Genomic DNA, 24,759 nt, shown 5'->3' with positions numbered 1-24,759 from the left:
GGCCGGTGCTTCATGAGGGCCCTGGGGGGGCTTTATGGATCCCCGACGGGTACCGGGGTGGTCCTGCCCCGCGGCGCGGGGCTGCAGGGCTTCACCTGCTTGACGTGGGCAAGGCCGGGATGTATAAAGCAGGGAGTGAGGCAGAGGGAAGGGACTGGCTGGAGCTTCGGAGGGGGCTGGAAATGCAAACGCTTTGGAGAGGAAAATCCAGCCTCCAGAGTCCAGGCTAACGACCTGTGTGGGGAATTAGATGTTAAACACTGTTTCTGGATCCACGGAGAGCTTCATAGCATGAGAAAATATGAGAAATATTTTTAGAAGTGCTCAGGTCAGAAATTAATGTGTGACTGGTTGTGGCTTTGTGAGAAACAGTGCAGAAGACAATGGTTTGCTGGTAGCTCTGCTTGAGTCCTTTGCTTTAAGTCTTATTTGAATTGAGGAGTAAGAATTAATTTCAAAGGGTTTTTTTGAAAGTAGAAATGAAATGTTGATTAGGAGTGAAATTGCTTCCTCTCAATGGGTCAGGTATATGCAGAAGCTTGTTTAGTTAGTTAGTTTGATGTTTTGTTGTTTTTTTTTAATTAAAGTGATACATTTGGAATAGGGTTGCAGCAAACAGCAGGAAGGAGCTGTGGAGGGGGCTCAGAACCTGCCTTGCCTAAGGGCCATCGGTGCTCCTTCACTTGGTGTTACTGACTGACTTGTCTCTAGCCTGGTTTTAAAAAATCTCTGATAATGGTGGTTCTACAGCCTTGTTAGGCAAAGTGAATAACAGTGTTAGTGTCAGAAAACCTTTGTTGTCATCAAACCTTAATAATTGAAGCTTCAAATAAAGTTTGGTCTTGCAGTTCATGTCTGGCATACAGATCAGATACGTGGCTTTGAGCAGCCTGGCCTAGTGGAAGGTGTCCCTGCTCATGGCTGGGTGGTGGGAATGAAATGATCTTTAAGGTCCCTTCCAACCCAAACCATTCTGTGGCTTGTTCCTGTTGCTCAGTTCTGAACCCCTGCTTTGCTCATAACTGTTAAAATATGGTGCCCAGCAGAGGGAAGGATTGACTCATACACCTGCCTGGCAACACTCTCACATCTCAATGTGAGATTGGAGTTCTCTGCCTCTCACTGCAGCCATGTGATATTATTGATCATGTTTCATCTCAACCCACTCTACTATTCAGATTCCTTTCTATATTTGTGCATTTGAGTTCTGACCTGCACACTCTCTTTTTAAATTTGTCAAGATCTTTTGAAAACTCAGGTCTGCCCTTTCCAGTTTTAGATCTCATTTAGGTCTAAAACAGCTACCAACCTGTACAGCAGTTGAAAGACTAAAAGCAGTGAATTGTGTTGGACTTTGATCAGATCCTTTTCCAACCCTCTCAGTTGCATGCTTGCAGTCTGACAGTGAAATGACCTACAACCGTTCTTCAGATTGAACTTCCCAAATAACCATCAATCTCTCTGTCAGTTAAACAGTATTTCTGTAGCTGTTATTTGTACAAGTGTTCTGGGACAGTGTCAAGATTCTTGTTAAAGCTGTGAGACAGCACATCTTCTCTTAGCCATGAGGCCTGCTTCCCTGGTATGAAAAAACTTTGGGTGTTTTGACATGATCTTTCTGCTGCTCAGGAAAGTGGGAAGTGACTTGCTAGAGAGCAGTCAGCAAACTACTGATGGAGCTGGAAGTGATCCCATGTTCTCTGAGTTCCTGTATAATGTGCTTCCCTCTAAGAAGGATCATCTTTTATAAACACTCAGTTTCAGTTATAAATTCTGAACTATTTTATATCATGTTTAATACAAACTTAGATCTGGTCTATAAATTTTAATACTAAAGATTGAAAACTAGCATTCCAGAGACAGGCTTCTTTCCTGTTCTGTTGGTTTTGAACTAAATAACACTTTGAAACAGAAGGAGTCCAAGGCTGACTATGATCTTGTTTTGCAGCTGGAATTATCTCTCTTCTGGATGAAGAAGAGCCACAGCTCAAGGTAAACTCTTACATCTGGAAGCCAACAACAGCAAATGCATTACTTTGAGAACTTGATATCAGAAATTAGTGGACCTCAATATTTAATGGTTGGACAGAAACAGATGTGCCTCAAAATTCTATCTAGTCTGATAGCTGAAAGGAATTGTCTAAATAACATGATAATATGGCAAACTGCCTTGTTGTGAACACGGATCAGGCTGAAGCTTCACATGCAAAGATCTCTACTCACCAAAGCTCCCAGCTCTCTGATGACAATGGGGCTTTGTTACTTGCAAGTGTTCTGGAGACTGCATTTTGACTGCATAAAATTCAAAGCTGAAGAACATCTCCAATATTTAGCATCATTTAAGCAATGTAAAACAAAGTAACAATTACAGTTTTCCCTTGGAAAAAAAATCATCATAGTCGTGGGAGAAGAAAACAACAACAGAAATGTTGTAGTCTATGGAGTGTATGAATCCATAGGACAGCTGGTTAATTGGAAGAGTTAACATGGCCCCTTTAAAGAAGGGGAGGTGCATCTTGTGATGTTGGTAATCACCTAGAGGTTTTGCTTGGAAGCAGAGGCAGGTGCTGATAGAGCCCAACAAGCCCTGCATTTGCTTGGAACTGGTGACAAGTGAGCTGATCCTAGTCTGGATATTGTTCACCTGCTGAAGTACTGCTTCCAAAGAAATAGAGCTGGCTGGCATAGACCACAGAGTGATACCTAGTGTGATACACTAAGTTTGCCACAAAGACTTTTAAAGATTCGTATTTTAGGGAATTTCACCTATCAGACATTTTAGCCAGTCATTTATCCCAGAGGGATGGGAAGAGGAATATCAGGGTTGTTTTGCCTGTTAATTGAACAGCCCTTTATTTGCAAAGGACTTGCAAGGATGAGTGAATGCCGACAAAGATCTTTTAGAGTAGAATTTGCTGTTGAAATGGGTCAGTGTTTGTGATGTCAGTCTTAAATTATACTTCATTTTTACTGGGGAGAGGTAACAAATGCATTTTTTAATGTAATATAACTTTGTATTATTTTTTGTAGGAGTTTGCTCTTCACAAGTTGAATGCTGTTGTCAATGACTTCTGGGCAGAAATATCCGAGTCAGTGGACAAAATGTAAGAAGAGACATTACTTCAGTGTGCTGCTTAAAAAGAACATGAGATATGAAGCGGGTGTAGTTCTGGTTGCTTGGTAGTGGCTAGTACAGTGTCTAGCTCTGTTCTTTCTGGAAAGCAGTAATATAAATGGATATGGGGTTGGAGCTCTGGTCCCAGCTGTCAAGTGGCTCAAAGAGAACTGAGCACATGAAGCCGATGCTCTTCTCTCTCTCTCTCCTTTGCAGTGAAGTTCTCTATGAAGATGAGGGCTTTCGGAGCCGGCAGTTTGCTGCTCTAGTTGCTTCTAAGGTTTTTTACCACCTGGGAGCTTTTGAGGAGTCACTGAACTATGCCCTGGGAGCAGGTGACCTCTTCAATGTCAACGACAACTCGGAGTATGTGGAGACGATCATTGGTAAGCAGCTGTTGCTCCAGAAGAAAAGCTCTTTAGATACTTTTCTCCATATTTGTCTTGCTTCTCTTGAATTAACTTAAACTGACACTGCAGCTGTTTTTACCGAGTTTATTTTTGCTTTGTTTCCCCTGCTTTGGCACTCCTGTAATAGAACTGACTTAGGAGTTCTGGCGGTTTTTCTATTCTTGACTATGATTCCGTTGCAAGTTCCTAGTAGCAAAATTGTTTTGGTTCTTTATTGTCCTTTTTCTCATTTGTGTTCTAATGTTATTGTTGATGTCAGCATAACTTTGGAAATAATCAGCTAATAAGTGTAGCTGCACACCTGACTGAGTGGTACCATTTTTTTATCCACCCTTAACAAGATAGCAAGTCAGATGATTTGAATGTCTTTTTAAAGTCTAGTCTGCTGGTATCAGTTGCTCTGTACAGGACATGATGGACCAGAGCTGGTTTTCAATCTCCCCAGCTAGTGCTTGCAGTGGAGCTAGAAAGTCTGCTATTGCTTCATTTATTTAAAATATTGTGTCATTTAAACAAAGATTGTGTCCTAAAAATGTCTGGTTAGTTTCAGCACTAAAATGAGAGTTTGTTAGGAGGGAATATAAGTGTCTTCCACTAGGATCTCTGTATGACTACACAAATAGTTCTTGTGCCTCACCTTTGTGTAGTTTCCCATGTGCTGTATTTGCTGGTCTCTTCACCTGTAAAACACTGCAGACCTGCAGGAAACTGACTTTTTCCCCCTATGTTTATTCAATGTCTTTTCAGCAAAATGTATCGATCACTACACCAAGCAGTGCGTGGAGAATGCAGAGCTGCCAGAAGGAGAGAAGAAGCCTGTTGATGAAAGGCTAGAAGGGATAGTGAACAAAATGTTCCAGCGCTGCTTGGATGACCACAAGTACAAGCAGGCCATTGGCATTGCTCTGGAGACACGCAGGCTGGATGTCTTTGAGAAAACCATCCTGGAGTCAGTAAGTGCAAGAGGCAGGAGGTGCCTAGAGCCCAGCTCTCCTAGGTGTGAATCCAGAGGTGCAGTGGAAGAGCCATGTTGCTGTGGAACTTGCCCTGTTTTTTTATGAAGAGAATAAAAGATGAAACTCTGGGGGTATTTGGTTCAATATGTTAATGGAAGGCAGAGTCACTCAGGGCTATCAAGTGTAGCTAGACCCTTAGTTTTAAGAAATGCCTGAGCTCAAATTTGCTGGGAGAATATTCCCAGGAAGCCTGGCTGTGTGTCCTCATCTTCAGGTATTCCCTGTCTGTTACTAGCAGAGGTATGACACTGGACTAGGTAGGTCTTGGGTCTGGTATAATGTAAGAACAGTTCCTCTCTTTTGTTGTGCCTGTCATCTGCTGTAATTCCCTGTGAGAAGGGATCCTTAGGACCGGGTAAGTGATTTATTTATGGCACTTAAATAACCAAAAAATGCAGTAGTTGGATGAGCTGCTCCCATTTTCAGTAAGTGGCTGTGTGCAGCCTTAGCCTGCCCTGATTGCAAGGCAGTTCAGTCTGGACTTAATGCCTCTCACTGAGGGCTTCAGGTAGGTCATGCTACCTAGTAACGGCAGTGAGAGCAGCATGCCTGTAGTCATTTGCAGCAGCTCAGCACTTGTGTGTAACCTTGTTGTGCTGCAGCATCTCAATCATACGCCAGAGCAGACGGTTTAAATCCTTTAAATATCACTTTTCAGGTTACAGCTTTCCTGTATTTTTTTATGTCTCCTATTTGTGTAGATGGGATTGATAATCACAAGGCATCCATCTTGCTTTCTCTGTTCTGTTTGATGTCCTGGGTATTTACTAGCTTTATTGCCCATTATAAATCCCTCATTTCAAGTTACAGTCTGAAATCCAGTAACCAAACAGTGTCTGTTTCTCAGCCTCTGGCAAGAAATAAGTGTTGAGGATCTTTTTTTTGATGCATCGTTTCTTTTGCTGACATTTTATGTTAGTGCAGAAAATTTCACTGCATCCAAGGAAGACTTTTCAAACATGAAGGCTGAAGAGGGGAAAATAGCAGTTGAAATTTTAAATGAATCTTTTGCATGTTTTACCTACAGTATTGAACTGATCTTGGACATTTTGATAGTGCTTTTTCTTTACACTATGTGCCACCTGCATATAAGCTTTTCTGAAAATGGGAAAGGAAATCGAAGGTTTATTTGTGCATGTCTTGCTCTGCTTTTTAAAATGGAAAGGAGGTAGCTTTATTTTAACTTCTAAATCCTGCTTGTCAGTCCAAACTCAGACTTGATATCCATGATATTTAATTGCAGAATGATGTTCCTGGGATGCTGGCCTACAGCTTGAAGCTTTGTATGTCTCTGATGCAGAACAAACAGTTCCGTAATAAAGTCTTGAGAGTCTTAGTTAAAATCTACATGAATCTGGAGAAACCAGACTTCATCAACGTGTGCCAGGTAAACCTCTCAGAGTGCTGCTGAAAGATCAGTCCAAAGTTCATCTTCTTTAAAAGTATTTGACTTGACAGCTGCCTGATCTGTGTTTTTTTCTGAAGATAAATAACTTCCTGGTTGTGTGCTTCAAATATATGTGAAGGTGAACTTGAAAAACAGATGCAAATATTGCAGGTTTGTTAAATCGATTTATAGATGAAGAAACATATTCAAGGGCAGTTTTGTGATGTCTACAACTATGACAGAATATTTCAAGCCTTTGTAGGGGAGTATCAGGTGGAAGGTTCATGGCTTGGAATTTTATTTATTCCTCAAAAGAACATTTGCAGTGCTTTGGGTTTTGGTAAGCGATTGTCTGAAAGTTTTTAGACGCAGGGAGTTGTTCAGGTGTTCTCAGGCCTTTGCCAGTGTTGGTATGGCATGTGCATGTGACTCAGGAGTGTTATGCCTGTTCCATTTTAGCTGACATCCCTATAGAATGGCTGATGCTTGTTTAACATGGTTTTGAAATTTCTGTTTTTAGCACAGCAACACTGTCAGTTTCCAAAGATGCAGCTGCAGAAATAGGAATGCTTGAATGGTGTGTCTTGACTTTGTTTGGACATGTCTTGGACTTATTTTCAAATTGATGTATGAAAACTCTTCAAAGATTTCTATTATCTCCTATAGGAGAGAGATTTTTGTTTCTTTGAAGGGTTGTTCTGTGGAAGCAGCAGATCAGGGAATGGGGAGATGGAGTGTGGCTTATTCATTCTGAAATACATAATGTCTTCTCCTAACATCTTTTTTTTCTGTTTTTCCCTTCCTCCTGCTCAGTGCCTGATTTTTCTGGACGACCCACAGGCTGTGAGTGACATTTTGGAAAAGCTGGTGAAGGAAGACAACCTTCTCATGGCCTACCAGATTTGCTTTGATCTGTATGAAAGTGCCAGCCAGCAGTTCTTGTCTTCTGTGATCCAGAACCTCCGCACAGTTGGCACTCCCATTGCTTCTGTGCCTGGATCCACCAACACTGGCACCGTCCCTGGATCGGAGAAGGACAGGTGGGGAGATTGGCTTGAGAAAGTGGCATTGTTTGGTTACAGTTGTGCTCTGATGGAGCCTCTTAGTTTAAGTCATGGTAATAAAAAACCCACAGTTTGCTGAGGGCAAAATTTTATATTGCCAGAATCTGCTGTTTGAAACAACTCGTGTTCCTTTGCAGTTGAGGTGACCGTGGTGGAGTTACCGTGACTCAGCTAATGAGCAGTATTTCATTAAGCCATAGTGGGAGTTGCTCAGGAACACCCTGATGTTGTGTGGTCTTTGCAGCAACTGGTAAAGGCTAAGAAAAGGTTCAAGAGTTCAAGCAAAAAGCCATGGCAACTTTGTGCAAGCTTGGTTTCACATCACAGCTTGTGAGCTGCTACCTGCTTGTGAGAAGAGTGAGCTCAGATGGTGCTGAAGTGTTACAGACCCTTTTGTATTTATAGTTAAAAAGAGCTAGTTCAAATCCAGTATTAATTTTGTCCTAATATTCCAAACTTGTTCAGTGGTCAACATGACTGGATCTTAGCTGCAGGAAGCCTCTGTTAAAAAAATCAAAGTTGTTATTAACCATTTCATCATCTTTACTTTTTTCTTTTGATAGTTTACAGATAATTGACATAAGTAGTTTTGCTGTAAACCTCAGTTTTTAGAGAATCTACAAATTCAGACTAAGGTTGCTGCCTAGCTCAGTGGAAGCATGGAAGAAGTTTGTACTCCAACTGCTCTTTAATCACCAGAGCTGTCATGTCTGTACACAACCTGATCCCTGCACTGTCTTTAACAGTATGTGGTGGAGAATGCTGCCTGCATCAAGGCTGTTTAAATATAAGGGCTTATGCGGCTGGGAGGAACTAGCTCTGAATGCTTTTGAATCAGCGCTGTGAGCATAGCAAGCATTCTCCTCTTCTTTTTAGTGAAATAAAATGAAAGGCACAAATAAAGTTACAATTCAGGCTGTGAAGCGCTAGGACAAAGTGCTAACAGAAACTTACAGCTTTTGTTCCCATTTCAACACTAGCATCTATCCTAATAGTGATGATCTGAAGGATATAATTATCCTATTGTAACTGTACCTAGTTGTTGACCTTGTTTTCTCACCTGTCTCTGCCTTTTCATTCCCTACAAGCATCTGTTGTTGGTTGTTTTTTTTTAAAATCTCATCTAGATGGAATAAAGGATGAGGTTTTCTAGGCCTTTGTCTTCCAGTTCCCTGAAAATTGAATTGGGGAGGAGTTTGCTTCTCAGCAGTGACCTCTGGAGAGTCAGCCCTTGTTGTGTCAGAAGTCCTCTGTCCAATCAGCATTTCCAAATCCCAGGCTACTCTTTCAAGACCATGTTAGCCCTAATTACAGTGTTTGGCTAGTTACAAGTGATGAACTGGGTTGCATTTTTCATTTTTATTTTACTTCAGTGATGCTATGGAAGCAGAAGAGAAACCAGGAAGCACTTGTGCAGGGAAGTCTGCAGAAATCGTGAGTGCCATTTCCAAAATATGCCTTGCTTAGCTTTTCTTACGTGTTCTCTTTAAATCTCTGGGGCTGGTAGGTTGGTGTGACTAATGAAGAATGGGGTTCTACTTTTGTCTTGCTTGAAGACAGGTGACAGATATCTTTGAGTACCAAGTATCTGACAGTCTGAAAGTCCAGCAGTTCAGAAGTGAAAGATGGAGGAGAGTGGAAAGTGGGCAGATTTTATCAGGAATTACTGAACCTAGAAAAAGGAGAATAACAGAGGGATCTGGCTTACGTGTTTTCTTTTAATTGATATTGAAATAATTAACTCATTCCAAAAGAAGGGGCCTGAAGTTTGTCTGCTGGTGCTGAAATAGCTTGAGTGGTTTTTTTCTTCTCCTTATGAAATCCATGTGAACCTTAGCTGATGAATTAGGTTGATTATTATTTTTTCTCCTTCTGAAATCTGGCTGTAGTTCTGCATAGAATCTATGGTTCTGTGGGAATAACAGGAAGGGATGCTGACATGTAGTTTATTTTCTGTGAAGGGGGAAGGTGTTGTCTCTGGCTAGGATGGTGGGCCAGCTGGTTAGAATCTTCTTGCTTAATTTCTTTTCCCAAGTCCTGAAGGAAGTGTGTTCACTCCTAACACTCCAAAGAATGTTGATTCAGGTCAGCAGGGTCATGCATAGTGTGGTTTTTATGGTCCTCTCTGTTAAAACTTCCAGGTTCAGATTTATAAAGTGGTTGCCTCTTGCAGGAGACTGATCATATCTTCAAGGCCAGACATAGCAGCTTGCAAAATATCAGATGTTACTCATATCCTTTTTCTTTCAATGAAATAAATTTATTTTCAAAAAGTCTGTTCTCCCACCTGCAGTGTTGTGTGAAAAAGAGCTTCACTATCTGGGAGGTTTGGGCTTGTGCCCAAACAATGTCCTTTTAGTCCTAAATCCTGATAGACTTTGAAATACAGTGATGGGAGCTTACCAGAGTGGCTTCTCATGAATTATATTTTAAGAGAGCTGTAGTTGGGTTCTCACGTTTTTTCTTTTTTGCTTGTATGTGAAGAACCCAGAGCCTAAGGACCAGATCTCAAAAATGATTAAAATTTTAAGTGGAGAAATGGCCATTGAGTTACATCTGCAGTTTTTAATACGAAACAACAATACAGACCTCATGATCCTCAAAAACACAAAGGTAAGATGCTATGTTAGATATAGTTGTCATGGATTCCTCTGATTCATCCTGTTTGTTTTGCCCACGTTGCTGTTATTTTACAACAACATCTTATGTTTTAGCATAGCCTCACTGGGATTTGGGGATACAAATCAGTGTTTTGGTCATGATAAATTAACATTTAAAACTTAAACCTGTGAGGCTGAGGAAAAGCTTACTGCACTCAGAGAAGCTGATATGAGATTGTTTCAGCTTACAGCTACCATGACTTTAATGGCAGGCTGCTATTAGGGTGTTTTTGCTGATAAATTTTTAGAAATTAATCTGGAAGATTAATGGAATCTGGAATCCATTTGCTTTGCATGTGGTCAGTAGGATGGATCAACTCACCCTCTAGCTCTGTGACTGATCCAGTGAAACACTGCTGGCTGGGGAGGGAGTCAGCCAGGACTGTAGGTTACAGTGTGTTGGTGTCTGTTGAGGTATTGTGTGAGACCAGACCTTCAGCTGGGCTAAAGGAATCCCAATATGTGCTCAGAGACAAGTATTTCCACACTGAGGTCAAAACTTACCAGGCAGTACTGGTAAATTGAGTAACTGTTTTTGGTTTGGAAGTTTTTTTCTTAAGGGTGGGCAAATAAAAGCTTACAGGTAAATTAGGTTCTCTGAAGCTGCATTATTATTAAAAACCATAGGATAAGTTTTTTGTGTGTGAAATGAGATGCATGTTATTAGCAAAAATGGTAGGGGGTGATTGTTGGTGGCTTCCTCTACTTCAGGAAGCACTTCAAGTGTATTAGAAAATCTTTTACATCTGTTGGTTAAATGCTTGGGAATGATCCTGCATAGCATTCTAGGAATGGCTTGGAAATGTCAGCAGTGCTCAGTTCTGGGAAGCAGAAAGGGGCTTTTCCCATTGAGCTGCAGTTGAAGGAATTGTCTCTCTGGCAAGAGCTCAAATAAAGGATTACTTTGCACTGGAAAGATGGATTGAGGATATATTACAATGTATTAACAATCTATTAACTTTGATTAAAGGGAAATTGCTGGTTAAATTGAAGCTGATTATGATCCATTTTTCTAGTGTACTGACAAACATGTTGATTGACCTAGGGCATGTCTTTTGCTGGTGGGTGATGCTGATTGTTCTTGGTCTTTCAGGATGCAGTGCGGAATTCCGTGTGTCATACAGCAACGGTTATAGCAAACTCCTTTATGCATTGTGGTACAACCAGTGACCAGTTCCTTAGGTAAATCTATGGCAAGGACACTCCAATGTAATTTGAACAATGTTTTTGCCCTACTTACCTTGATAATTCCAAAAGCATGGATACAGAATCCTGATGGGCTTAGAGGAGAGTAAATAAAAGGTTGGAAAACTAATGTGGAGGCAGAGTGAAGAAGCTGGAATAGTTTCTTTTTCTCTGTCCTCACCAACCGGCTTTATTTGCTCACCATGAGAGCAGTTTGGAGGGTGGAGATCTGGAATGACTGCTCTCCTTGCTTACTAGTTGGAGAATTTCTGAGATGATGTATCATTTTTGGTAGAGACTGACAGTGCTGAATGACTCTTGGAAAGGAAATGTCAGTGCTGACCTTACCAGGGACTTCAGGAAAGCTCCAGAAACTTGGTTTGTGTTTCTCCTAGAGAGCTGATGGGCTGCATATTGAGCAATTGTTCTTCATCTTTCACTGAGATCACCAATATGTAGAAGCTTGACGATGACCAGCCAAAAATCAGCTGTGAAGGGGAGAGCGGCATAAAATGTAAAGGCCTTCTTGCCTTCCAGAGCTGCTTTCTGGTTTGAAAGCAGTCTTTTGTGCTGTGAAGCCTTGTTTGTAGGGTGAGACATTGGCAGTATCAAAACCTTTTGAGTAATTTTTCTCTTTTTGTTTTCCAGAGACAATTTGGAGTGGCTGGCCAGGGCCACTAACTGGGCTAAGTTTACTGCAACTGCCAGCTTGGGTGTTATACACAAGGTAACAGTGCATTCCTTCCCCTCTCTTCAGAATAAATGCTTGACGTCCGAACACTGGCAACATTTGAAGCAGGGATATTGAAAGATGCCTACACTCCCATTTACCAAGACTTACGTGAGGCACAGCTGTAACAATTGTCTTTGCCCTAAAGAGAAGCTGTGCTTTATCAAGTCCATCTCATCTGATACCTAGTGTAGTTTATAGCATGTTTTGCTCATCTTCAGAAAGGTGTTAGGATAAGCATGGCTCAAGGAGTGAGTTAGGAAGACAACTTCCTAACTCTTCCTTTGAGCTGTGAAGTGTATAGTTTCTAGCTATGAACATTTTAGGTGTATTTTCCTTAAGTAGTTTAGAGACAGTACCAGTGTACCACTTTGTAATTCCTTTTTGTGCTTCAGCCCTCATTAAAGTTCTCTAACAAATGAATCGGTGTAGCTTCAGGCCAAATTTGTTCTGGTTTAGATCAGTGATCAAGTGATTGATGAAGACTCATGTACTGGTGTTTCATTAATCCCAGTACAGCAGGATTCTTTGCTGAAAGGCTGATTTTTGTGGAGAAAGTGATGGCTATAACATGTTTTCTCCTGACTTGTTTAAATATTATAATTAATTTTTTTGGTGTCTGTTGTTTTTTTTACTTTTTGCTTCCCATTGTCTCCTCTTCCTGCTGGACACTGGACATACAGGGTCATGAGAAGGAAGCCTTACAGCTCATGGCAACATACCTTCCCAAGGACACCTCTCCAGGGTCAGCCTACCAGGAAGGTGGAGGTCTCTATGCCTTGGGTCTCATTCATGCGAACCATGGTGGGGACATAATTGACTATTTGCTGAACCAGCTGAAGAATGCCAGTAATGATGTATGTACTGGGCTCAGTAATGAACCTTTATTTTGTTGGGAATATCCAGAGGGTGCTAACTGGTTTAGAAGTGGGGGTTAGAAGTAACTAAGGCAGTGGCAATGGTGTGATACTTGAACGTTTCGTGGGCTTTAAAAATAAAGTTTGATTTTAACAACCTATTGCTTAAGGTTTAGGTAAGATTTTTAAGAAACTCTTACATATTTGATAGTGAATCTAGCTTCATTTTTCTTGCTGCTTATGTATCTACTTTGTTTTGCTAATTAACCTGTGGTTTTCAGGCACTGTTACTGTTTACAGTGTAGCTGTCAAAGAGGTAACCCACAGAAGGCTTCTGCTGCCATGTAGGTTTAATGCATCTTATGCAAAAAGAAGTGTTTTACTCATCACTTACTGTTTCTAGACCTCTACAAAATGTCCCTTTTAAAGTTTGGAATAGATTAGTATTTTCCATTCTTTTCTTTGAGTAATTTCAGATTATGTATTTAATCTGTGAATGGATTTCAAACATGGTGCCTTTTCTGTGTCTGTTGTTAGAACAAAAAGGGATGTACACTGTTTAAGTGGGTACTGATTTAAAAAAGCTATTACTAGGCAGCAATTTTCACAAATTGCTCCCATTTGTTACTGCATAAATCATTGGGGAAAAAGACCTTAAACATACTAGAAAGTCTCTTGTGCTGTTTGGAAAGCTAATACTCATTGTTTATGGGCTTTTGAACTGCTGTCTTTATTCTAGCTTCTGCCTCTTTCATCAGAGTTACTGTCTGAGAATGTAAAAGTGGTATTTCTAACAGGTCAAGTGATAATTTTGGGTTTGCAGCTTTATGTTGATGGAAAGATACCTGCTTCAGCTGAACTGTGTTGTTCCCTGTTTTATGATGACTACACTTGCATATGCCCCTCTAGATTGTCCGACACGGTGGCAGTCTGGGTTTGGGTCTGGCTGCCATGGGGACGGCACGTCAAGATGTCTATGATTTGCTGAAAACAAATCTATACCAGGATGATGCAGTGACAGGTAAATGGTCTGCTTTCAAAGCAAATAACCACATGAGGCCTTATCAGATATCTGGGGTTTTTTTGTCTTGGTTTTTCAGGTTTTCTGTTTGCAGCATAAATTGTTTCTAGGTTGCCTTAGCTGCAGTTTATTTACTGACCTTTTCCTGATCAACACGGTTCTTCAGTTATGTCGCAGTAAGGTTCAGAGGTCCTGTCAGGACTGGTTTGTGGCACTATGCCAGATATTGATAAGACATTTTTATTTTGCTCTATTCTTTCCTTTTTCATATGCTTTAATTTAGTGTGGTTGATCTCCAGAGCCATGTGCCCTTTTCGACTTAGGGACAGGCTTGGAGAAGCTTGTGGGGGCTACTTTTGCATTGGCAGAGGTTGACAGGAAGGTAGCAGCTCTTGGCCCAAGGAAAAGAAAGTTGTACTTGGTAGGGAAGAGCACAAAGATGTGACTGATAGGTTATCATTACAAGCACATTTGGCCATGAATAATAAAGGTTGCTGAGCATGGCGGTGTCCAGAAATGATCAGTTGTCCTATATCTTGTGTGATTCTCTACATATAATACTGACTGCTTCTGGGAGCAGAGTTTGCCTGATTTTTCTTCTTGCTTTTCTGTGCTGTGCAGGTGAAGCAGCTGGCCTGGCACTGGGATTGGTTATGCTGGGATCTAAAAATGCTCAGGCTATTGAGGACATGGTTGGCTATGCACAGGAAACCCAGCATGAAAAGATTTTGCGAGGCCTTGCAGTTGGAATTGCTCTGGTCATGTATGGGAGGATGGAGGAGGCAGATGCTCTCATTGAGAGTCTCTGCAGAGATAAGGTAAGTTAGCTGTGACTTCATGCCTGGCCCTTTTTGTTACAGGGATGACTTCCTGGCCTTTTGTGGGATCTCCAGCTACAGTGCATTGGCTGTTTCAAACCTGCTTTAGCAGAAGAGTTGGACTAGATCATCTCCAGAGGTCAACAGCAGATAGTGAAAAAGAATGACACATCTGTCAGATACTCTCCTGGCAGCCTGTGGCATAAAAACTTTCTGTCCCTCTGAAATTGGTAACGACAACACTGCCTTGATGATTGTCCTGCTACTCATCCATAATAAACAGGCTACCTGTGTGCAGTTTCTAAGCCCAAGAGTGGAGCAGATTTAAAATCAGAATTTCTGATTCTCTGGATGGTTGTTAAATTTTGATCCTTTCTCTTCCAGGATCCAATTCTCCGTCGTTCCGGCATGTACACGGTTGCTATGGCATATTGTGGCTCAGGGAACAACAAGGCCATCAGACGCCTACTGCACGTGGCAGTAAGTACTGTGGGCTTAGAATAACATAGCAAGAAATTTGTGGTGAGAGAGTAAGCACATCACTTTGACAGGCTTTGTGTCCACAGTGTTACATGTCCTGGTCCAAATCAGAGATAGTAAAGTGATGGAAGGTTTTCTTAATGTTATCATTAGAAATAGCAGGGTCTCCTGACGTTAGGATAAGTAGACTTTTCAGCAAGAGAATATTCGGTCTGGTATCACAAAAATGGTACCTATGGAAAAATAACACGTACTCCTAAAGTAGCTGGTAAGGGATTTGCAGTGAATTCTGTGTAATGATGGGCTGGGAAAAAAACAACTCAAACTGTAAAAGATAAGGTCTGTCTACTCTTTGACAGACTTGCAGTCTTTGACAGACAGACAGTCTGTGAGCAAGGGTGAGGCCAGTTCAGCTAAGGCTGAACATGATTGTTAATGTTCTTTAATTCTGTCTTCTTGATTTATGTATGTGCCTGACACCTGACCTGAAATGTTGCGGAGTCCTCAGTTATTTTAACTATGTTCTGAATGCCTTGTTTTCCCTCTTGTAGGTGAGTGATGTGAATGATGACGTGAGGCGGGCAGCTGTTGAGTCACTTGGCTTCATTCTTTTCAGGTACAGTAAATTCCTTGGTCACTTCCACAGCTTTCAATTTGATGTCTGTTAAATTTTCAGGAAATAGGTACACAACTGCTTTTGCAAAAGTGTTCCTTAGTGTTCAGCAGGTGCTTGATGAGCCTTTCTGTAGGTTTCTGGTCTTATAGCTTAATTGTCTGGGTAGAGTTAGATGAAGCTGACAAATGAAAAATTAATATCTGCAGGATTAAGAGTTAATTAAAAATTAAATATACAGTGCTTGTGCCAGGCCTCTTAAAGCAGCAGTGCTCAGACAAATATGCCTGCTTAATTGGTATCTAAAACATTCCTGGAGGTTGTGACTTCAGTGAAAATAGCCTGAAGAAGGATGTTGCACTAGTCTTTCTTGTTTTTTAAGTATCCACTGTTAAACCCTGACAGGTTATTTGATTTACACTGTGGTAATGTAAACCCATCACAAAATAGTAATGATATTCGCTTTGGCTCTTTAAAGTGAAAACTGTTGTTGAACTGGTATTTTGTAGTGCTCTGGTACTCTTATAGTTCCCTAGGTAAGCGATGTTTTGGCTGTTTTTTATCAGACTAGGGAATTGGAAGGTCCAAGGACTAACATTTTATCTGTCGATACAGTCATCTGTGTAGTCTGGGCACTGGGCTAAGCTGCAGCCTTTGAGTCTGTCTGAGAGAAGGTATTGCATACCATATTGCAGTCCAGGGCTGTAATTTTAAAATCTTTGTTCACATCTTGTTGGGGTTAGTGGCAGTCTGTAAATTCATCCATAAAAGCAGGATAAGAGGTGCTTACAGCTGGTATTAAAAAAACTGGGTTAGTTGTATGACCAGTCATTTTGTCGTTAACCGTGCTGTTCCTCATGTAGAAAGGATTCGGCTCCATTCCCTTTTACCTGGAGCACATTCTGTCTGCAATTATACCTGGTTTATAAACAGAACCAATTCGCTCTGTGGGCAGCAGGTGTCTCCCAAGAGCTGCTGCTTCGTTGTGTTCACGGCCACAGATCGTTTCCTCGATGCATAGCGAGCAGTGTCTCTCCTCTAGCCAAAGGGTCTATTTAACTGGCTTCTGCGTCTGTCTACAGATGAAAAATTCCACACAGCCTTCTGTAGTTTCAAGCATCTTTTTTCCTAACAGGTTGTAACAAAGCATCTTTGGCTAGTATCATTGTCATTTTTATTTTTGACAAATGCAAAACATAATTGGGCAATGATAGCTCCTACCAAATGAGAAGCTTCCAAGGCTCTGAACTAAACCATTTACCATGTGCTGGCATCTTGTTGGAGCAAGATAAGTTCTGGACATGTTCTCTCCATATCCAGCAGTTGGGAAATGAGTGATACCTTTTTTGACTCTCTCACCTGCTCTGCAGCAGTTCAGATCTTACCCTGTCTCTTCCCTTTCTGGAGGGGGTACAGGCCAAAACTTGCACAACAGGGAAGAACATTTCCTTATAAATTCCGGTGTCCACCTTGTTTGGTAGCAAAGGACTGAAACTTTAGCTGCTTGTCCCAGACTTCTGGAGGCAAAGAAGGCTTGAGTTAGGCTGTAGTAGTTGCTAACACTTTGCACTTGATAACTTTACCAAAATAAATGATCAGCTGTTTTGCTTTAGAGAGACAGTCCTGGAGGGAGCCCTTGATTTGTATATCCCAGACCCCTGCATTCACATGCAGTGCTGGAAGGGATTGTCAGCTTAAGAGGGCCCCACAGATTGCCCCCTGCATTACTCTCTAATAAACCAAAAACTGTGTTTCGTATCCTGGAAGGAAATATTGTCCATCAGAGTAGGGATCTAGATGCTGGTTTTACACTTTACTTTCCTGTTTGCTGAAATGCTAATTCACACTTAACTGTGTGCTCTGGCCCATCTCAACACTACCAGAATGCAGAGGCATAAAGAGCAAATGGGCTGTGAGTTTGTCAGATTTCATTACTAAAATTACACCTCTTGCTTAAGACCACTGTTTGTTGAAATCTGACTGGATTTACTTGTCCTAAAGCCACTAATACAGCATTAGTCAGTGGCACAGGTCAGTGACCTGTGAGCTGATAGGTATGCAGAGCTTTTGAATGAAGGGTTTTCTGATGGGAGGTGAGCAGGTCTAACAGAATGGCCTAAGCCCCAGAAATTAATCTCCTTTTAGGTGAAGGACCATGACTGAAGCTCTTGTGAGGTCTCATTGAATCCTTTGTATGTAGTTTCAGAAAGGGAACTGTGAAGTCAAGATTGAAATAAGAAAATCAGTCTGTAGTTATGGCTCTCTTGAAATCGTATCAGATCGGGTTTTTCGGTAACTTCAATACCTTTTATCTTTCAGATAACATTAATGTTAAAATATTCTTTCAGCAGCATTCGGGAGTCTTCTTCCTACGTTCTTTTCCAAAGTCATCTTTTCTGCATGGAGCAAAAGTGAAAAATTGACGAAATTCTTACTCCTGCAACAGAATCAGTGGCTGTAATTGCTCAGCTACTGAGCAATTACAGCCCCAAGTGCTGTGGGGCTTTGAGAGTGAGCTGTGTGAGGAACTCTGCTTTCCTCAGAACATGAGCTGTGGTGCAGGAGGTTTGAAGGGATATGGGGAGCAGGGATTAGTGCTGCTGTAGCAGTTTCACACTTGAGTGGTGCATGCAGGCTGGCCTGGCTGTGTGAGTGTCTGCAGGCAAGTCACTCTAGGGAGTAATGCAGTAGGAGTTGGACTGTTTGTACTTCAGAACTCATTGGGGTGTGCTGTTCATATAGCACAAAACTTCCTTGTTCTCCTCTTGGACTCCCTAAAGCTTTCCGGAGACAGTGTATGTAGCATTGAAGCGTTGTTGCTGGTGTGAATTCTAGGTTTGCCAGCTGTCCACAGGTCTGCAGACTGGGAATGGAAGGCACAGCCTGCTGGCTGTAGGACTTGGTGTGGCTTTGTGCCATCTCTGCTTAGTTCTGTGCTTTGCAACTGATCATTTTCGTGCCACTACATATTAACTTACAAGAAAAAGCTCTGATGAAGGAGAACTGTTTTAAAACTGTCTCTGCCTCAGAACTAAGAATGCAGACAAAACAGTATGGCATAAAAAACTGAGACTTTTATATAATCTCTTTTTAAAAATGAACATGTTTTGCAGGAAATGCTTATAAGAAAAATGCATAAAGGCATGAATAGAGCTTAGGTTGTTTGGAGGTTGCAGTGTGGATGCAGGGCTGTACAAGAAGTTGTGTTGTGAAATAGCAAGGAAAGAAGTCATGTTTTTACTTGGCTACTGTAATGTGTCTCTGTTCTCCCAGTCCTGATACTTTCCTGGTACTGATACTGATCGTAGACAGCAAACCTGCCTTATTATTGATGTTTGTATATTAGTCCTTTCTACTGAAGTGGTTTATAAAATATTTAGCATGGCTGTTGGAAAAGTGTTTAAAGCACTTGTGATTTCTGATCAGTCTTCTTGTGTTTGCTTGTGTTTTTTAAGACTATTCTGATGGAAAACATAATAAATTTAAAGTGGTTTACTTTTTAAAAATGGAAAGAATTATTTTTTTATTAATTTTTACTACTTCAGATTGTTTGATCCTTGTTTATATTGCAGAGAGATGTGATTGATACGTCAACTTTATTTTTATATTGTTAGAGCAATGCTGCAGTGTATCTAAACACTTCACTTTATACATTAAATGAGAGGTAGACGTTTTACAAATACAACAAAACTGGTTAGGGAGAAGGATTTACTATAGAAGGCAGCAGTGCTTGAAAGCATGAGATAAAAAGGTTTGATGCTCTCATAGCAGTTGTTAAGAGCAGGGAAATAAGAGCTATGGAAAAGTGGGACTTAAGGCATAGGACTGTAGGATGCTGTGTCTTAGTGCAATATTTTTGGGAAAAGGCTAAGGGCAGGAGAGGGAACAGTGCAGCCTCTGGAGAGTCTCAAAAGGAAGATGTCGTTTTGGCTGATAATTGCAAGCTACCCAAACAGGGAGAGCTCTGCGTGGCTATGTTCAGTACTTCATTTTAGGATGATGCAAGTGAAATAGTAATGTTTCCTGCCTTTGTATTCTTTGTGTTTACAGAGCCTTTGATGTTTTAACTTTATATATTTGATTTAAAGCAAACACAGATCAGATAGTTGGATTTTGTTCCAGGAAAACTTGGACAGTTTGTTTTCCTTAACTCCTGCAGCCTAGGCAGATGGCAGATCTTCTGGGTAACTGAGTATGAGGCTAACAGTCACTCTAATGTGATCTGTACCAGCCACTTTTTCAGCGTGTTAATTGTGAAGAAGAGGAATTTAGAGAAACATATCTCCTTGTTAATTCTTGCGTATAAAAGATTAAAAGGGTTTTGTTTACCTTCCAACCCGTTTTACCTTTGTCTTATTCAGTCTTCCTGGGGGAGGAGAATGAGGATCCCTTTCAGTGAAAAGTAAATAGTAACAGAAATCTTATTATAATCAGAAGAAGCCTTAGACTTTCACTGAAGTCTTTTTGGATTTGAAAATGCTTTTGTTTGCCGGTCTGAAACTGGAAACAGAACTATGTGTCTTTCTTGACCAAACTGTTGTGCACTGGAGAAGTCCCTTGGTATCTCTGGCAAAACTAACCCAACTTCTAATGATTTTACTTTGGAAAATAGGGCTCAGAGCCTTATATCACTTGAGAGCTTTTGAAAAATCTCAGTTTTAACTTCTTACCATAAACTGTAATGTCTTCGCAGATAAATAAATTAATGTGATTGGTTTAAATCTGGGATAGTTTCTTCAGCCTCGCTTGTACCCTGCTGAAAACTCAAAAGTATTCCTTCAGGAAGTCACTTGCTCCTTAGGGGCTGAAGATACTGTCTATAGTGCCTATAATAAACCTATAAGCTTATGTATAAAGACTTTTCAGACCACTAAATCACAGTATGCATGAGGAGAGGGAGAGAAACAGTCTAGTATGTTCCCCGTAACACCTCTAATTCCAGAAAAATACTTTCAGTTGCTCTGTTTATAAACATTAAGGCTTTTTAACTGAGTAACTAAACATTTTAAGCTGTATGATTTATAACTAAGTTAGTTATGTGACCAAATCCTTGAATTTGCTTTAAAACTACTGTTCCAACAACTGAAGTTTCAAATTAAGACATCAAAAATGCTGAGATTCTTTGAAGCATGAAATTAAAGTTGATGAATTATTTTTTTATGGCAAAAACTTCCGTTTGGATTTTATTAGGGAGTATTGATGTGCATCTTGCAGAATAAAAGGCTCATTTGTTTTGAAGTGTTTAATGAGTTTGAAAGTTAGTTGCTGTCATCTGTCTAGAGCATTTGTAAAGAGGATCCTCCAGAGAGCAAGGTCTTCATTTTTAAGAGCATGATGTTGTTTTTCAGAGGCTGGAAAGAACCTCATTACCTGGATGCAAGGAAACTTAGATGTGGTTAGGCAAATACAGTTTGATATGAATTATTAAAATAAAGAGTAAAATTGGACATTTCAGCAAACCATCTTTCCTGTTTTTGTAACTAGCTTCCCATTTAGAAATGAAAAAGTTTCTCTCCTTCTCTGCAGGGTGAAAGCCTTTCTTTGCAACTGGAGGAAACAGTGTGTCTCAGGGGAATGGACACTGACAGTAAGCACCATGGTGTCAAATGCCAAAGGAAAAATATGGATATAATTTTTCCCCTGACTGTTGTTTTTGCCATGTTGATGGTTACCTAGAGAGCCAAAGGGGAAGCAAAACAAAGGAGTGCTTCTTAGCAGTTGTGATTAGGCTTCTTTATCAATATGATGAAATAAATCTAATGCTTCTTGGTAATGTTAAGTCAGTTCGAAGAACTGTCCAGAGCTCTGGGACTCCTAGCTCCAGCTTGCAGGGCAAAGAGTCAGAAGAGCTCTGGTGAGCATCCTGCCTCTTTGGGCTCCAGTGTCACTGGCTGATCACTGTGCCTTTACCAGGTATACAGTGCTTGCATTACTTTATTTACCTTCCAAGGCTGATGTTACATATGAAAGCCTAGGAAAAGGTATAGGGAGTAATGCTTTTGCTTCCTCATACCAGCTTGCAGTGCTGTGGATTTTTCCATTATAAAAAAAAAACGTGTAGGACCATTTTCTGTGAAGCAACATAAAAAGTCAGTGTGGCTCTTGTACACTAGTGAACAGCTTTACAGCATCAGTTTCTCTTCTCAGAGCTTTGATTCTACTTAACACTGGATTTTTTTTAGCTGTATTTTGATGCATTTGAAAATTGATAGTACTATGGCCAGGTGTGATGTAATTGGGAAGGGTTTACACTTGGAGAATGCAAGATAAGTGGTGAATAGATTTTTCTGGCTGCTGGAAAGTTTTCTCATAGAATTTGAACTAAAGACTTGCTACTTATAGAACCCTAGATGGTTTGGGACTGGCTTCACAATATGTATTTTATATGAGTGCGGTTGAGATGAACTGAAATTTTGCTTCTCTATTTTTAGGGTGGCTTAAAGGTTGGGATTTTGTTTATTTGGTTTTGCTTGGTTTTGTTTGGGGTTTTTGTTTGTGGGGGGTTTTTTAAGGTATTCCCTTTGTTTGTGTTTCAAGGCACTCATTCTCTTATACTTCAAACTCCATTATTTTCCTCTCTGCAAAACTGCTGAGGTGGATTTATTTATAAGTAGTCCTTCTGTCTGTGTCTGTGCTGTAATTTTTAGATAAGCAGCCAGAACATTGACTAAATATCTCCTAAATAATTAAACAACAAACAAAACAGTACTTGTCTGTTCTGATAAAATGCGTGTTTTCCCATAGTGCTGGTGTATTGTAGCTTTGACTTTTGTCTGTCTTGCTTCTCTAGTATTTAAAAAAAAAATAAAGCTAGATAAAAGTGTCTATGGAAATGAGGAAAGTTCAACTAGGTAACTGTGTAAGTTATTTTATGTAGTGTATAGAGGCCACAAAGCTGGCCAGGTGGTTGATTTGGCATGGGCCAGTTTCTGTAAGAATTGAGAGCATTTCACTCCTGAGAAAGGAATGACTTTTTTTTTTCAATGTTAAATGTGGAGAGCATGAACCCTTTCTCCTGTAAAAAGTTCCTGTGTTCTTCTAGCAAGGAACTTCAAACCTTTTATCAATTATTTAGGCTGCTATCTTTATGAAGGAAGCTGGAAGCTGTACTCTAGCTTCACAGCCAGCATGTAAAGATGTATTTTCTATATTTGTGTTATTTAAAGATGATGCTTGTGGATGTAGTCCTGAGCATCCCATCTCCCTTGTCAGTACCACATGAGCAGTGTTGTCCTTAGTTACCATGCAATAAACTTCTGCTTTCTTACAGTAGCTTGCAGTGACTCTAATTTTCAGTCATGACCTGCTAATGAAGAAAATGACTCTGCTGAAATCTGTTCTTGTAGATACAGTTGCTAAAACAAGAACTCTGCCATCTGTTATGTTGGGTTTTTATTTCATAATTCTGCATCTTCATCTTCTCCCTCTGTCCTTATTCTTTCCAAGACAGTCACCTGCATTCTTAGCTTGTTTGCTTTGTCAGCGGAGGAGCAATTTCTTTTTATACTTAGTATGTTAGATGGAATGTGCATCCATGATGGAAAACATCATGTTTTCTTGATGATGTGCTCCTGTCTATGGAGAAATTTCCTTTGTCTGTAGGGAGAAGGGATTTTTGATTAGTCACTAGTCCTTTTGATTAGTTTTATTGTTGCTGACTAAACTGAGTAACTGGAACATGTTGAGCTTCTATTTATTGTTACTAAAATTGAGAAATCTATATGCTGGCTTGACAAAATGCATCTTTGCTAGATGAGACTTTTTCAAGTATTGTTTCATGTTGGTGGAATGTAACCACTGATCACGAAGAGGCCTTGGAATTATTCTCTGTGGGACATGTAGAACAAATTACTCCTCAGGTCATTGCTCACTGCAGACTGACAAGAATAGGGTCAGATAGAAGAGAATTAAGTTACCTCTTGCTCTTTCCAGCTGCTATGAGCCAACTGTGATGTTCCTGCTGGAAAGGGAAAATTTAAGTTGTTGCTGGAAGTAAGTGATTGCTTCTTGCTGTATGAATGGTTTTTGTTTAATCAGCATGGATTTCTTTAAGTAGCACAAGAGTTTTCAAAGATGACTGCTTCTTGCTCTCTGGCTGCTGGGAGATATCCCCTCAGGAGCAGCACTGTGCCCATTTGCTACTTGGTGTTACTCCTCAAGAAAGCTGGTTCCTGCATTGCAAAGGATTTGTTTCCTCTCTGTGTATGGATGTGAGTGTTTGCACTTTTACCTGGTTCCAGATGCCTGCTTTAGGTTAATGAAACACCAGCCTGTGGTGTTTTCAGCTACATAACTGGAAGTTTTGGCTTTTTAGGTTTGTTTTATTATTGCTCCCTTTTCCCTTGAGCTTCAAAGTAATCTAGATCTTATTAAAGGCTTCTGATTCTCAGATCTTTTTGGGTACAGACATCTTTCATAACTGTAGCAATCCATCAATTCTGGCTTTCAACTACAGGATACTCTTAAAAAAAAATTGATTAATGAAAGAGGAGTAAGAGCAGTTAGAGCTTATTTGCTACCTTGAGTGGCTAGTGACTATCACCAGAAAGGGGAGGAAGGAGACAAATTACTTTAAGTACCACAGAAGTATTTTTAATACTTTATCCTGGAACTCTGGCAGTAGTTATGTTAGGCTCTGTTTTGAACTTGCATATGTTTTAAAATAAATATATATATAAATAAAAGTTGGAAGGACATGTTATCTTTAGTACTTTCTGTTCTGCAGATGAAAAAATGTAGGCCTTTTGCTGTACATAATTTTAGTGTGTAACTAAAGAGTTCTGAAAATTTAAAAAAAGAAAACAAAACCCAAGCCGAAAATTTTACTCTAAATGGAAACCGTCAAAAAAACCTAGTGAGCTCATTGCTTACTGTAAGAACTCCACTACTTTGAGGAAGTCAGATTTACCTTCCCAAAGAGAGACGGCCTGAAACTGCCAGAAGCTCCTGATTTCCCAGATGACAGACTCTGGTAGCTTTTGTGGATTATGATGAGTGATTCTTTTCTACTAATTTTGTGCTCTTACAGAAGACCTGAGCGTCTCTGAGAGAGTGCAGACTGGGACCTGTAATCTTGTGCCATTAGTCTGATGAAATTATTTTGACCAAAGATGGACTATGGGTGTGTGTGGGTGTAGAGAGCACTGTTGTCTGCTGTCTCTTAAATACTTGCTCCTATTTTCAAATGAAATAGCTATTCTGTCTGTGATTTCTCTACTTTGTGTGAACTATATTGGCTGAGGGAGGGCTTTCACTGAAGTTCCAATGGTCATAAAAAAGGAATTTTGTTCATATAAATTAAAGAGATGCTCCAGGCACTGCTTGTCCTATTTTACTCATGATCATTGATGTTGTATTTTCCAATTTTGGTAAAATGCTCTCATTTTTTTGTTATGAAGAGACC

The 24,759-nt window shown here is 40.3% G+C and overlaps 1 protein-coding gene across 1 annotated transcript in view; it reads left to right on the top strand.

The window, feature by feature from the left end:
- The first annotated feature begins 1,937 nt into the window (after positions 1-1,937).
- PSMD1 (proteasome (prosome, macropain) 26S subunit, non-ATPase, 1) overlaps positions 1,938-24,759 on the top strand; it is a 68,757-nt gene continuing 45,935 nt past the window's right edge. The window contains exons 1-15 of the mRNA XM_009999747.1: positions 1,938-1,992; positions 3,031-3,104; positions 3,332-3,501; positions 4,273-4,478; positions 5,785-5,928; positions 6,742-6,968; positions 8,366-8,426; positions 9,477-9,605; positions 10,746-10,834; positions 11,486-11,564; positions 12,251-12,424; positions 13,334-13,445; positions 14,067-14,263; positions 14,648-14,743; positions 15,295-15,359. Of these exons, the coding sequence (XP_009998049.1) occupies positions 4,377-4,478; positions 5,785-5,928; positions 6,742-6,968; positions 8,366-8,426; positions 9,477-9,605; positions 10,746-10,834; positions 11,486-11,564; positions 12,251-12,424; positions 13,334-13,445; positions 14,067-14,263; positions 14,648-14,743; positions 15,295-15,359 (1,475 nt within the window). The 5' untranslated portion in view covers positions 1,938-1,992; positions 3,031-3,104; positions 3,332-3,501; positions 4,273-4,376. The remainder of the gene's footprint in view (positions 1,993-3,030; positions 3,105-3,331; positions 3,502-4,272; positions 4,479-5,784; positions 5,929-6,741; positions 6,969-8,365; positions 8,427-9,476; positions 9,606-10,745; positions 10,835-11,485; positions 11,565-12,250; positions 12,425-13,333; positions 13,446-14,066; positions 14,264-14,647; positions 14,744-15,294; positions 15,360-24,759) is intronic.

This window comes from Chaetura pelagica, unplaced genomic scaffold, assembly GCF_000747805.2.
Source record: "Chaetura pelagica isolate M959 unplaced genomic scaffold, ChaPel_1.0 scaffold20, whole genome shotgun sequence".
Taxonomy (NCBI): Eukaryota; Metazoa; Chordata; class Aves; order Apodiformes; family Apodidae; genus Chaetura; species Chaetura pelagica.
Note: the sequence above shows the minus strand (reverse complement) of the source record. Positions and strands in the feature narration are given on the sequence as shown.